Source organism: Dama dama, chromosome 9, assembly GCF_033118175.1.
Source record: "Dama dama isolate Ldn47 chromosome 9, ASM3311817v1, whole genome shotgun sequence".
Taxonomy (NCBI): Eukaryota; Metazoa; Chordata; class Mammalia; order Artiodactyla; family Cervidae; genus Dama; species Dama dama.
The window spans coordinates 95,936,955-95,951,466 of record NC_083689.1 but is presented as its reverse complement, the minus strand read 5'-3'; the positions used below and the strand labels follow the sequence as shown (position 1 = coordinate 95,951,466).

The window sequence follows — 14,512 nt, the reverse complement described above, 5'->3', positions numbered from 1 at the left end:
TGTAGAAATTGTAGAAATTCAAGTACTATTAATCTACATCCTACAATAGAGAATAGTCATTGTTTCACCCAAAATACTCGAAGCTGAAATAGAAAGTTAAAACAAGAAATTAACATGAATGATGAACTTTGTAAAAACTGAACTATACCTTGTATTTCGAAGACAACATCAGCAAGCATTGGTTTATTAAGGAAAAACTTGAGGGAAGTGTTATAAAACCACAGAGGTTTTCTGGCTTGATAGGTTTTGCAGTTCCTTAGGCAATTAAACTATAAGGAGAAATAAAAACACGAGAGGAAAAATTATACAATATGTTTTGATAATTTGCCTAGAGAACGCGGAAATCTCTGCTGTCTAAAGGAGCAATGATTACCTCCTCTATGGCATCTCCGGTCACAGCTTTCGTGGAAACCTACCCTAGAGAACTGCATCTGCTACCTGTCAATGAGCAACACTGCATTACACAGCGCTCACAGCAGTGAGGGATCCGGCTAAGTGAAAACTCTACGACTGAGACGCTGTGGGTCCTGAACCCCCCTGGACCTTCGTTACCTGGGAAACAGACAACAGTAGTGCAACCTCATGTGAACGCCTAGTAAAACATGCTTTCGTATGCAACCTGCTTGTCTATTCTCGAGTTAAGAAAATATATACACAAAATTTAATTTGCAATTAAGAAAACACATATTTTTCACCTGTCACATCAAGTTCTACTGCTCACAAGATGCAACGTTAATACACCTGGGAGTGAGGGACTAATGCATCTTGATCTACAACCTTATAATCCTAAATAGCTCTCCTGCCCACAGTCGTGATGGCTGGAATCTATCAAAGACTGCCTGCATCTCTCATCTGGAGCTCTAGAAACCCTGTCCCATGACCACACCAATCTGTCCTCTCTGAACTCCTAGCTGGAGCCTCCAGTGAACAGTGAAGAAGGCTGGGGGTCTCCAGCCTTTCTCTGCTCCCCACTCAGGATCTGGTGCTCTGTGCATCCCTTCTGTGATCCTTCAGACAACCCTTTCTAAAGGAAAGAACCCCAGGAAATGAGGGCCAGCCCCTCTCCCTTCCTCCATCACCCAGTACCCTGGCTGACTCTCAGAACCTCTGGCCAGGTCAGAACTCTTGACCCTCTGCTCAGTCAGACAGGAAATTCAGAAAGCTTTATCTCCAAGAAATATAACCAGGCGTACAACGTTAGCAATAAGAATAAAAGACACCTACTCCCCACTCTGAGTTAATCTACTAGGGTGGGAAGTTAAAAGGTTTGGCGAGAAGGGAAAAAAATTTATCCTTCCTCTCAAAGAACAACATACACTCTAGGATAATATCCATGAGCAAAACAGATGATCAAAATAGGATTATACAAACCCTGCTCCTATAATCTAAGTTCTCATAAACAATATACTTTCATACACATTGAAGGAGCTAGGGGTGAGGACTTGGGGGACATAAAGGAGAGGACCAGTCAAAAATCATCGTCAGAATCTGAGGGCTTCAGAAATCAGTCTAGAGATAAACTAGGCATAGATGGAAGTTCTTCGTGGCCGAATGGTTAGGATTCAGTAAATCCTATAAACTACGCCTGATAAACTGATTAAATGATGCCTAGTTTATCCCTCATTTTAGAGAAAGCCCTGAGAAGACTTACTCAAAGCCACAGGTAATTTGCGGCAGACACAATTTAAATGGCTATTTCCTGAATCCCAATACTCAAAGAAGAGAGACCCCCAGGAAAGCTCATGAAGAAAGCATAGAACTCTTGTGTCCTCCCATGCAAAGGAAGAGTTCAGTTCAATCCCACAGAATAACACAGGACCCAGCTTTCCCTTCCCAATGAAAAAGTTGCTTTATTCTTGCCACTCAAAGGAATAACTTCAGAATCCAACCCAAGGAAAAGCTCAGGTTTAGAACAACAGGCAACACTTCTGTCCTAACCATTTAGGTAAAGGTTATGAATTTGTACACCATGAATACATGTAGACATATTCTAGGTATCAATAGATAAAGATTATGAATCTGTATAACAGATTTCCTATCACCTATGCCTTGATTTTTTTTCCCCCCTTTGGGCCATACCACATGGCTTACAGGATCTTAATTCCCTGACCAGGGATTGAACTCAGGCCACAGCAATGAAAGGCCAGAATTCTAACTATTAGGCCACCAAGCCAACTATTCCTTGAATTTGGGGGAAAAAAAAATGCGAGGGCAGAAGTTTGAAGAGAATATGTGTATTTTCATTGGTCTGTGAGCAAGTTCATCTAGAGAACTTTTGAAAAGCAGAGTGCAAGTCTACAATGCACATTTCTACAAAAGCATTATTTAGCTGAATTAGACTGTAAGAGCTACCACCCTGCCATACACCGGCACAAGTGGCCAGCTTCTGTATACCTGCTTCAATGTGCTATTAAAACAAGATAAGGATGGCCTTATCTCTTAATCCCATATTTTGTTTAAAAAGAATTCATTTTTTAATTTAAAGAATAGTTGGGAATCTTTATAAAAACTTAGTGCAGTTTTGAAACATTAACTTAAAATGTTAATAAACTTAGGTTATAGCATTGGCAGTCATCTGTATAAAAAATTAAAGAAATAATCATTTTTCTTACATTTAACATAAACCTCTATTCTGCTAAGCACTGCACACAACTTATCTTTTTATCTAATGTAGTCGATTTGCTTATCACAGAATCTGAAATAAGATTCTGGCTAAATTGTATAATGTAGTCATCTTGAAAGTGAATAAATTTACTCTTAAGGCTCTCATAGACTGCAAAATCTCAGTTACTAGAGTTTTCATGTGCAGTAGTTTATGACCATAATCTTTGAACCTAACATATGCATTTAACTCTATACTGGATGAGAAACAAATCCTCAGCTGTCCACCTAGTCAAGGAGATTTCTCCAAACTCTTGAAAAAGACGCACACTGAAACTGCCATGCCCTTGAAAACTGTTTGGAATGAAACTGCGAGCAGTGAGAAAGCATTGTCTCCAATAAGCCTGACTATAACCAGGCAAATTCAACAGCCTTCATTCTTAACATAGACTGCATATTCCCAGTGTCCCAGGGGAACGTCTCAGGGAACAGAATTCACAAACCAACATTTTAAAGACATGACGCATACATATTTGAATTCTTACATGAATTAAAATCAGAGATAGCAAGAAATCATGTGTTTATATTTAAAACATTTAAACAGCAAAAAGTATACTTAAGGAAAAAAAATACATTATCGACTTTCCTCATGACGCCCTAGTATATTCACTTCAGTATAGCAGTTAAAACTCAGAGAAAGTTAAAGTAACTTACAATAAACTAATTTACCTTTCCTGGTGTTTTTAAAATGCATTTAACTTTCTCTATTACATTTGAAACATCTCCAGAATCTTTCAATTTCTTCCTGATATCTTCTTCTAACTCTTCCCACTGGAAGGCACCTGTAAACAAATCAATATATATTGAATTTTTTGTTAAAGCAGGAAGAAAGATAAATATTTTACTGGGTATCAATGTTCCTTTTTTAAAATTTTCTTTTACTTTTTATTTATCAAACATATATTCCTGTAATTATACTAAAACATTTAAACAGCCTTCACATTAAAAAAAAAAGTCTGCCTTCACCTAAGTTATTGCTCAAAAGCTAGAGTCTTCTTTCTGAACAGCTGCCAGCTCTTTATAACAGGTGATCAGCTAATGATAACAGCAGCAGCTAGGACACGAGTTCCCATCACAAGAGGTCCAACACTCGACTTATTTACTTGCTCTGAGTAAGAGGCGGATTTGGTCCCTTCTAAGGCTGGATTCCATGATGCCAGTCATGAAGGGCAGTGACTACCATCCGCAAAGGAACAGAATGCATTCAGAAGATTTCACGCACTCTCAGGGTCAGATGAGGATGTTCCATAGCCAGTGCTTACAGAACCAACCGGAAGACGAGAGCTGGATAATATTCCGGAGAACTACACAACTGTGACATTTAAAAAAAAAAAAAAAAAAAATCACCCCATCCAGTCCCTCTCTCCCTTTTCACACCAACCCACTTTTAAGCCATCTCTTCCTCGGTTCACTTCACTCCTATCGGCCCCCTTTCCTCTGTGTCTTACAAGTCTCCCATTCCAGGATCAGCAAAACGTCTCCCCTTCCCCCAAACACTTCTCTCTTTAGCCTACAGCAGTCTCCTACCCAGCCTTCCTACTCCCTATTGGCCTTTTCTGCATCAAGTGAATCTTACTATCAATGCTGCTAAGTTTCCACAGTACATTTCTATAGAGACTACCCCCATCCATCCCATCCCTTATGCTGCTTAGTCGATTCAGTCGTGTCCAACTCTATGCAACCCTATAGACGGCAGCCCACCAGGCTCCCCCAGCCCTGGGATCCTCCAGGCAAGAACACTGGAGTGGGTTGCCATTTCCTTCTCCAATGCATCAAAGTGAAAAGTGAAAGTGAAGTCGCTCAGTCGTGTCCAACTCTTAGCGACCCATGGACTGCAGCCCACCAGGCTCCTCCGTCCATGGGATTTTCCAGGCAAGAGTACTGGAGTGGGGTGCCATTGCCTTCTCCGTTATAGACAGTCCTAAATCCTAAAAATGCAACTCAAAAAGATACAGAGTGGGTAGGCACAGCTGGGAGACCCAGGTTCCAGTTCTATCTTCGCCATTAACGACTGGCATGAATTTAGCTGATTTATTTCTCTGGGTAACGTGAGATCCTTTTCTGTTTGCTCTTGATCTTTCTCTTCTGGTATTTCCCTTCAGGTAGCCAGAACTTTGCCAGGTGCCTTCATGAATACTGGGGAGTGGACAGGGCACAGAATGAACATTTACTGAACCAGTGAGATTAGGCAATTGCCGCCAGGCTGTACCAAGGAGATCCAAAACTAATCTTTTAGAATCAGATTGGCAGTCCAGTTGCTCTCAGGCCTCTTTACAGCTAAGCCCTGCAGCACCTGGCATCCCTGCCTGTCTTCAACTTCTTCTTACCTGCCCTTCATGACTACTACAGTGTATCCTGGGAGAGGGGTCGGGGAAGGAGGCATTTGCTACTCTGTGGGGTACATGCTCCCAACATGGCCAAGTTCAATACAACAACACAGAACACACCCTTGCTGCCGCTGCGAAGTCGCTTCAGTCGTGTCTGACTCTGTGTGACCCCATAGACGGCAGCCCACCAGGCTCCCCCGTCCCTGGGATTCTCCAGGCAAGAACACTGGAGTGGGTTGCCATTTCCTTCTCCAATGCATGAAAGTGAAACAGGAAAGTGAAGTCACTCAGTCATGTCCGACTCTTAGCGACCCCATGGACTGCAGCCTACCAGGCTCCTCCGTCCATGGGATTTTCCAGGCAAGTGTACTGGAGTGGGGTGCCATTGCCTTCTCCGGAACACATCCCTAGGAATAGGTAAATACCACTGTCTCTCACACGTCTCACACTGTCTCTCTTACGTCAGCGCTAGCTAGCTCCAGGGCACCCCTGCCTCTTCTTACCTTTCATCACTCTTTCTTTGACTTCACTGTTAGCTCTTCTCCCTCCTCAAATTCCCCAAGGCGTACAGTCTAGAACAAGCCCATGCTTTTTGTTTTCCTCTTCCTTAACGAGTGATTTTTAACTCCAAGTCACGTACTCTTTTCACAATCTGATGATTTCTCTGGATCACTGCTCCAGAAAATTTCCCATGCACGCATAGCCATTGAAGTCTACATAAAAGAGAAGGATCCCTTAGAAGCCAAGGGACCTCAGTTCAAGAAAATTCACTCTATGCCAGTGATTCTCACCCCTAGCTATGTATTACATTTACCTGGAAGATCTTTTATAAAATACCAGTGGAGAAGGTCCCATCCCCAGACAGAGATGGGGCCCAGACATCAATTTTAAAAGCCTCCAGGAAATTCTAGTGTCCGTTGAGTACTGATGACTATTGCTCTTCCTTTAGGTATTTCATCCACTATCAAAACCCAGGGTCGGTGACACGCAGCAAACAGCACATGGAAGTAGTTGTGACCGATACTCACGCATGTTAAAGGAGAGCACAGGGATTGTTTCTTAAAAGTAAAGTTACATTAACTGAAGAACACCTACATGGTATCTCCATTCAGAAGAGTATCAGAAAGAAAACATGCATCAAATCTAAGTGTATTAAGATTAGCAACAGGTAAATCCCTACAGGATATCAATCTGCTGGAGAACAGACACAGAAAGATCCAATAACTGAAAAGAAGAGCAAGTTTAAGTTATAAGGGCACTCTAATGACTGGCTTCTTTTCATAATTAGAAATGCTAATCAAATCATCTTTGACACTTAGGTCCTCATAAAGCAATAATCAGACTGAGATTTTTTTTCTTCTTTTGTGGTAATAACATTTAGTATTAGGCACTAAGCTATGTCTGACTCTTTTGTGACCCCATGGACTGAAGCCCACCAGTCTCCTCTGCCCATGGGATTCTCCAGGCAAGAATACTGGAGTGGGTAGCCATTCCCTTCTCCAGAGGATCTTTCCGATCCAGAGATCAAACCCAGGTCTTCCGCATTCAGGCAGATTCTTTACAGTCTGAGCAACCAGGGAAGCCCCAATAACATTTAACATGTGTTCCATTTTCTCAACATACTGTTAAGTGCTCAATACACTACTGCTAACAATAGGCATGGTACTGTATGTTCCAGCAGAGCTCTAGATGTCACCCTACGTAACTGACTGTGATCTTCTTTAACTTCTTAGAGCACTTATTTACTTAGTCTGAGAGAGCATGATCTACCTATGTGTATTCAACTGTTCTTTTACGCATTGCAGAAAAGAGCACATCACAGAATAATTTCAAGAGCTGGAGAATACTACGCTCATTTCCACATATTCATTTATCCTGGCAGCATTTCAATAAGTGATGTGAAATTCTAAGGGCCATCTGTGGCAGGAAGAGCTCAAGGTTAAATTCTTGATGCTCTTACAAAGATTTCAATTGCTATCCATCTGAGATCCTGTGACTCAGGAATTTGCCAGCATAAAGGCTGTACAGAGTATTGTAAGAATGTTACAATTGTATGCCATTTAAGGATTACTCCTCAAGACCAGGAAACTGCTGGCCTCACTTTTCAGATTATTCCTCTTTCAGTGGTAAAGAATCCACCTGCCAATGAAGAAAACCCAAGAGACATGGGTTTGATCCCTGGGTAGGGAAGATCCCCTGGGGAAAGAAATGGCAGCCCACTCCAGTATTCTTGCCTGGAAAATCCCATGGACAGAGGAGCCTGGCGGGCTCCAGTTCATGGGGTCGCAAAGAGTCGGGCACCACTGAACATGCACACGCAATATCAGTGGTGGTCATGAAGTACTCAGACATTATGCAATGTTAGCAGCTATCCAAGAGGAGATTAACATATGCACTTTCACTGTGTCTGCTCAGAAATTTGAATATGAAAATGAACAGAGGCCTTCATTACAGGGGTAAAGTGTTAACCAGAGTATTAAAAGGCCCTTTCTAAATACACAACTCAAATGTCCATGGTAGACACGATATCTACAACATTTCAAATTCCTAAAGGTTAAAAGAAAATTATAAAAAAAAATTTTTTTTAATTTTAAAAAGAATGGAGACATTTTCTGTCATTTGGTTCATTTTTTTTTTTTTTTTTTTTAAAGGAGGAGACAGGTTTAATAGGGTTTTTCAGCCCATGTTTGCTCAGGGCAAACATTCCAGGGCACACCCTGTCACGGGTTCTACCTCTACCTCCCGGTCCAAATGACGTGAGCACAACCAGCTCCTGTCTTCCACGGTTCCCAACACGACCCGCAGCAAGGCCTGGGCTGCAAGGAGGAAACCAGTGCGAAACTGGGTCTTAAGACTTGTGCTCTGTTCAAAAGTTGTTAGATGTTTGACAACAATAAGACAAACAAACAGAAAATACACAAGCCCAGCCTCTTTAAGTTTCTGAGGAAAATAAAAAATTAGGTTTCAAATTTTAGTTTGCTTTAATTAAAAAATATTTTTTTAAATAAGCAACCTATGCACCAGGAAAAGATCAAAGGGCAAAAACAAAACATCAGAAAACGTTTAGACATTTGAGATCGGGAATCTGGTTGATTTTTCTTCTCAATTAATTGTATTTTGCTGGGATGGTAGTCTTTTTAAACACAGTGAACAGTATCACTTTTGCCTGAGTCTGAGGTTATACCGAGTAAATAATTAAAGAATAATTATTAGGCACCTGCTGCAGCATTTATTTTCCTTTTACCTCAACCCACATCCAGGTCTCCCTGCAGCCCCAGGTCAGTGGCCTGTGGCCAGTGTGTACCTGGCTCTACCTCTTGACTGAGTCACATGCAAACAAAGTTCAGAGCAGAAAGGCAACAGCTAAGTGTCAGACTAGGAAGTCCAGGCCCTGAACTGGTGGGGGGTTTGCAGCTCAGCAAGCTCCCCGTCATCACGCACCTCTGGCTTCTAGTCACCGTTGCCAGGCTCACTTGGTTTCCACCCAACCACGAAGCATGGACTTTCCTCAACTTCAGGCAGGGGGTGCAAGAACGCATGGACAGCCCCCGCTCCAGAGAGCGCTGTGCTGTATCAGTCAGCCTGGCAGGCGTCCCACTCTGATCCCGTGCCCTCACACCAATCACTGGGCTCCTCTTCAGGGCCTCGGGGTGGAATTCCGGGCCCTCAGCCCCTGGCTGTGGCTGGTGGTCCCACTTCTTCCCAGAGCAGGTGCTGCAGCAGCCTGTGGTACAAAGCGTCGGCACTGCCTGGAGACCACCGGCAGTGCAGACCCTCATGCATTCAGGGGATCAGAGCTGACAGACAGAGCGCCCGCCAAGAACGACGGACGGACGCTTGTCACCCTGTCCAGGAGGCGGTGATCAAAACCATCCCCGAGAAGAAGAAATGCAAAAAAGGCAAAAGGGCTGTCTGAGGAGGCCTTACAAAAGCTGAGAAAAGAAGAGAAGCGAAAGGCAAAGGAGAAAAGGAAAGATACACCCACCTGAACGCAGAGTTCCAAAGAACAGCAAGGAGAGATAAGAAAGCCTTCCTCAGTGATCAGTGCAAAGAAATAGAGGGAAAATAGTAGAATGGGAAAGACTAGAGATCTCTTCAAGAAAATTAGACATACCAAGAGAACATTCCAGCAAAGATGGGCTCAATAAAGGACAGAAATGGTATGGACCTAACAGAAGCAGAAGATATTAAGAAGAGGTGGCAAGAACACACAGAAGAACTATACAAAAAAGGTCTTACCAGATAACCACGATGGTGTGATCACTCACCTAGAGCCAGACATCCTGGAATGCAAACTCAAGTGGGCCTTAGGAAATATCACTACAAACAGAGCTAGTGGAGGTGATGGAATTCCAGTTGAGCTATTTCAAATCCTCAAAGATGATGCTGTGAAAGTGCTGCACTCAATATGCCAGCAAATTTGGAACACTCAGCAGTGGCCACAGGACTGGAAAAGGTCACTTTTCATTCCAATCCCAAAGAAAGGCAATGCCTAAGAATGTTCAAATTACCACACAATTGCACTCATCTCACACGCTAGCAAAGTAATGCTCAAAATTCTCCAAGCCAGACTTCAACAGTACATGAACCAAGAACTTCCAGATGTTCAAGCTGGATTTAGAATAGGCAGAGGTACCAGAGATCAAACTGCCAACATCTGTTGGATCACCGAAAAAGCAAGAGAGTTCCAGAAAAACATCTACTTCTGCTTCACTGACTACACTAAAGCCTTTGACTGTGTGGATTACAACAATCTGTGGAAAATTCTTAAAGAGACGGAAATACCAGACCACCTGACCTGCCTCCTGAGAAATCTCTATGCAGGTCAAGAAGAAACAGTTAGAACCAGACATGGAACAGCAAACTGGTTCTAAATAGGGAAAGGAGTATGTCAAGGCTGTATATTGTCACCCTGCTAATTTGACTTATATGTAGAGCACATCATGTGAAACGCTGGACTGGATGAAGCACAAGCTAGAAGCAAGACTGCAGGGAGAAATATCAATAACCTCAGATACGCAGATGACACCACCCTGATGGCAGAAAGTGAAGAAAAATTAAAGAGCCTCTGGATGAAAGTGAAAGAGAAGAGTGAAAAACTTGGCCTAAAACTCAACATTCAAAAAACTAAGATCATGGCATCTGGTCCCAGATGGCAAATAGATGGGGAAAAAGTGGAAACAGTGACAGACTTTATTTTCCTGGGCTCCACAATCACGGTGGATGGTTACTGCAGTCATGAAATTCAGCTTGCTCCCTGGAATAAAAGCTATGACCAACCTAGACAGCATATTAAAAAGCAGAGACATTACTTTACCGACAAAGGTCCGTCTAGTCAAAGCTGTGGTTTTCCCAGTAGTCACATACAGATGTGAGAGTTGGACCATAAAGAAAGCTCAGCACCAAAGAATTGATTCTTCTGAATTGTGGTGTTGGAGAAGGCTCTTGAGAGTCCCTTGGACAGCAAGGAGATCAAACCAGTCAATCCTAAAAGAAATCAGTTCTAAATGTTCATTGGAAGGACTGATGCTGAAGCTGAAGCTCTAATACTTTGGGCACCTGATTTGAAGAAGTGACTCACTGGAAAAGACCCCAGTGCTGGGAAAGATTGAAGGCAGGAGGAGAAGGGGACCACAGAGGATGAGATAGTTGGACAGCATGATCGACTCAATGGACATGAGTTTGAGCAAGGTCCAGGAGTTGGTGATGGACAGGGAGGCCTGGTGTGCTGCAATCCATGGGGTCGCAAAGAGTCGGACGTGACTGAGCAACTGAACTGAACTGATGCCCCACCAGGGCCCACCAAATCAGAATCTGTGTATTAACAAGGTCACCAGGTGACTGGCAGGTACTTTAAGGTTTGAAGAGTACTGATACAGGTGATAGAGAGGCTGCAAGACCAACCACCTATTTTTAGAATGTTGGCCGTCCTTAGGCTGAGCTCCAGAATAACAGTGCCTCCTGACTGCATTCCTGTCTTGCCTGCTCTTCCACCTTCCCACCATCACTAGAGAGGATCTTTCCAAAGCCCAGTTTGATCATGCATAAAGCTCTAGAACAGCTTCTCAGAACCGCGGGCCCTGCCAGCCTCATCTCCTTCCAGCCATCACCTCCCACTCCATGCTCCACCCATGGACACTACCTGTGGTTCCCAGAAAAAAGCAGTCACCAAAGGTTACATTTGCATTAGTGCAAGTTTCTCAACATATTCATTTCTCTCAGAAAGCATTAGAGTGTGAATACATGAACGACTTATAATAGGTAGTCAACTCTGGGGAAGGGTACTAGGGAGTGAGAACTTTCTTCTTTTCTCTCCCCCCTTTTTCCATCTGCATGTATGAATTTTACAGTTTAAAAAAAAATTACTCCCTAGGAGAAAAATAAGCAGGTTCTGTCACTGGACATACTTTTAGTTATTTTATTGCTACCATATTAAAGAGGACAGAACTGACCTCAAAGTGTTCATGTGCTTTTGAAAGTATTTAATGGATACTGTGGGAAACACGCTGAATAATTCATGACTTCAACAGCAGACTCATTGAAAAAAAAAAAAAAAACAAACACTTCCATCATGGTTCTCTGACATATCATTAAAGACATTTTTTTTCTTCGAACGTGTAAACATTTTGGCTTTTCAAAATTAGTCCTAATTCTGAGCTGTGAGATTCTAAGTTTAAACATAAAAATCTGTTGTACTAAATGAAGTCTCTAGCTTATCTGATTTGTTCACATAATGATTCACAGCTCCTAGAGTCTACTCATTAGTTCAGCCTACCCTTACAGACAGGCTGCCATACCGAAGGCACTGACTATGCTGGTATGCTCTGTAGGGGTGCAATAGTCCAAGCAAATATTCACTTAATGGATTTAAGATTTATATCACCACATTCAACTCCAATACATGTATTTTCAATCCACTTAAATCTGCATGCTACAACTGTATTTTTCACAACCATTAACTTCTTAACTTGCAAAACTAAACACAACTCCAATGAGAAAAAGAAAAATCTTATCATCAATCATTTGAACGGAAGGCTACGCAAATCTCTGATGCTAAGTCATACTTTTTCTCTACTTGCAAACATTTCATCAGTCTGCAATTCTAAAGTCGAAAAACAGATTATAAATGTTTCTCCAGACACGTTCCAGAGAATTAGCAATCTTAACCTAATAATTCATCAGCACATGGTTCCAGGCAGAAAAAGAAAATTAAAGAAGAGAGAAATCTTCAGAAAATGTGTACTTAGATGCTTACTTTAAAAATCACTTTACATCCATTCTTTTCTGTTCTTAAATAGGACACTTAAATGTGAGTATCCAATTTATCTGCTAAAATGCTGTGCTCAGGTACTCAGTCGTGTCTGATTATTTGTGACCCCATGGACTGTAGCCCCCCAGGCTCCTCTGTCCATAGGGATTCTCCAGGCAAGAATACTGGAGTGGGTGGCCATGCCCTCCTCCAGGGAATCTTCCCAACCTAGGGATTGAACCCAGGACTCCTGCATTGCAGGTGGATTCTTTACCAGTTGAGTTACTCAGGAAGTCACCCTGTTAAAATAACTCAAATTAAAAAGTCTGATCTTTAGAATATATGTGCTATACTGAGCTTTTAAAAGGATAAGAAGAAACGCAATTGATAAGCTGAATCTTATAAAGATAAGGGCACAGAAGTAAATAAAGTAGTTTGAAATAGTCACAAAGTTAATTAGATATCAGTCTGAACTAACTTTAGATACTGTTTCTAGATGCTAAACTGAGTGCAATGATCATGGTAATTTCTCCCTTCAATTACCTCCAAAATCTGAGTCAAATAAGAATAAGTAAAGACACTTATTTTCATATATATTTGAAGATTTTTATTTCTTTAAAGTTGAACCAATGAATTCTTGAATACTGAATATTCAAAATGAATTTTGAATATTCTTTTAAATATAACGGCTTCCCTAGTGGCTCAGACGGTAAGGAATCAATGCAGAAGACCCAGGTTCAATCCCTAGGTCAGGAAGATCCTCTGGAGAAGGGAATGGCTACCCCCTCCATTATTCTTGCCTGGAGAATTCCATGGACAGAGAAGCCTGGAGGGCTACAGTCCATGAGATCGCAAAGAGTTGGACACAACTGAGTGACTAACACTTAAATACTAACATACTCGCTCAATAGGAAAAGAGGTTATTCTCTCTACAGGCAGATGTAAAACCAAGGCAAGACTTGTAAGGAGAGAGGAAGCTTGGACCAATTCCTGTGGATAAAGCAAATATTATTTCATTTACAATCATCACCTCAGATAGTATGAAGAAGAGAAGGATAAAACCAACCGGTACACACGAAGACCATGGGCATACTTCATTTCAGAAGCGTATGAGGCTGCACCAGAACCATCTGACAAGGTACCTGAATAAATGAAGCGCAGGATGTCCGCTAAGCAAGAACAGAAGAAGGCGTCTTTCACGATGACTCGTAAGGGTGGGTTGCCCGGAGACTCCTGGCTAGCACCTGGAAACGCAGGGTCTCTGTTTATAGTGAAGAGATCCTGGGTGGTCTGGATGATGCTGGAATCCTGGATGTCGGCGGGGCTCTTCACGCTGAAGAGCAGCATGAAGACATGGCTGACGGCGCAGAGGACGATCTTGTGGGCCTCAGCCACCGCCTCCAGGTCTGGGCCGTGAAACACCACGTCCACACACTGGCAGCAGAGCAGCAGGTTGTTCAAGTCGGCGTTATAGTGCGACGCTTCAGCCTTCAGGACGGGCATTTTCTCTGTTTCAGGACAGAAAATAAGAACAAACCGCTCTTTAGGTCTACAGACCCCCATCCCTTCAGGTTTAAACACAACAAGACAATTTTTCTTTTAACATTATTAGGTTGAACCATAGGAAGTTGCCAATATTTGGCTTTTTTGGACCCAGATAAACAGCACCTTTTCTATAGCTTCCTCTCATTATAAACTATCCAGAAATGACACAGATACACAGAAATACTGTATTTACTTTTTATGGTACAAATGAAACATGTACCAATGCCACAAAGAGCATTTCTCGCTATGTGCGCCCCCACATGAAACATTTCTCCAAATACTGGATTTTAAGTATGTTGGCTGTCATCATTCTTCACCTGATAAAAAACACAAAGAAATTTCTAAGGGAGTTCTGAAGAGTCCAACCTCACATCTAAAGTTGTTTTCCTCCCGGAATGACTGAAGACAAGAGGAATGAATTGTTAAAACTGCAGCCTCTCAAAAGCCAGGGTTCAGTCTTGGACTCGATGGTTTAAAACCATCTTGACCATTTCATTCTGATGCTAAAAGTTTGTCTTTCCCTTCTAGTAAAACACTATGCCGCCCCACCACCAGCTTCTTCCTCTCGGCACACGTCAGGGGGATTGCTGGCCAGGCTCCATGATTTCCACAAGGGGATGCAACCTTCCATTCTCTAGCTTGATCACTAACAAAATTAGAGTAGCCTCCATCAATTTAGAACATCGGCCCAGAGAACCACAGCCCAGGTCCTCATCATAGACTCTAAATG

At 42.3% G+C, this 14,512-nt stretch overlaps 1 protein-coding gene across 1 annotated transcript in view; it reads right to left on the bottom strand.

Moving 5' to 3' along the window:
* The window catches only part of RHOBTB3 (Rho related BTB domain containing 3), a 59,532-nt gene that overhangs the window by 22,392 nt on the left and 22,628 nt on the right, over positions 1-14,512 (bottom strand). The window contains exons 6-8 of the mRNA XM_061152045.1: positions 13,380-13,745; positions 3,331-3,443; positions 149-269 (exon numbers count right to left, since the gene is read on the bottom strand). Of these exons, the coding sequence (XP_061008028.1) occupies positions 149-269; positions 3,331-3,443; positions 13,380-13,745 (600 nt within the window). The remainder of the gene's footprint in view (positions 1-148; positions 270-3,330; positions 3,444-13,379; positions 13,746-14,512) is intronic.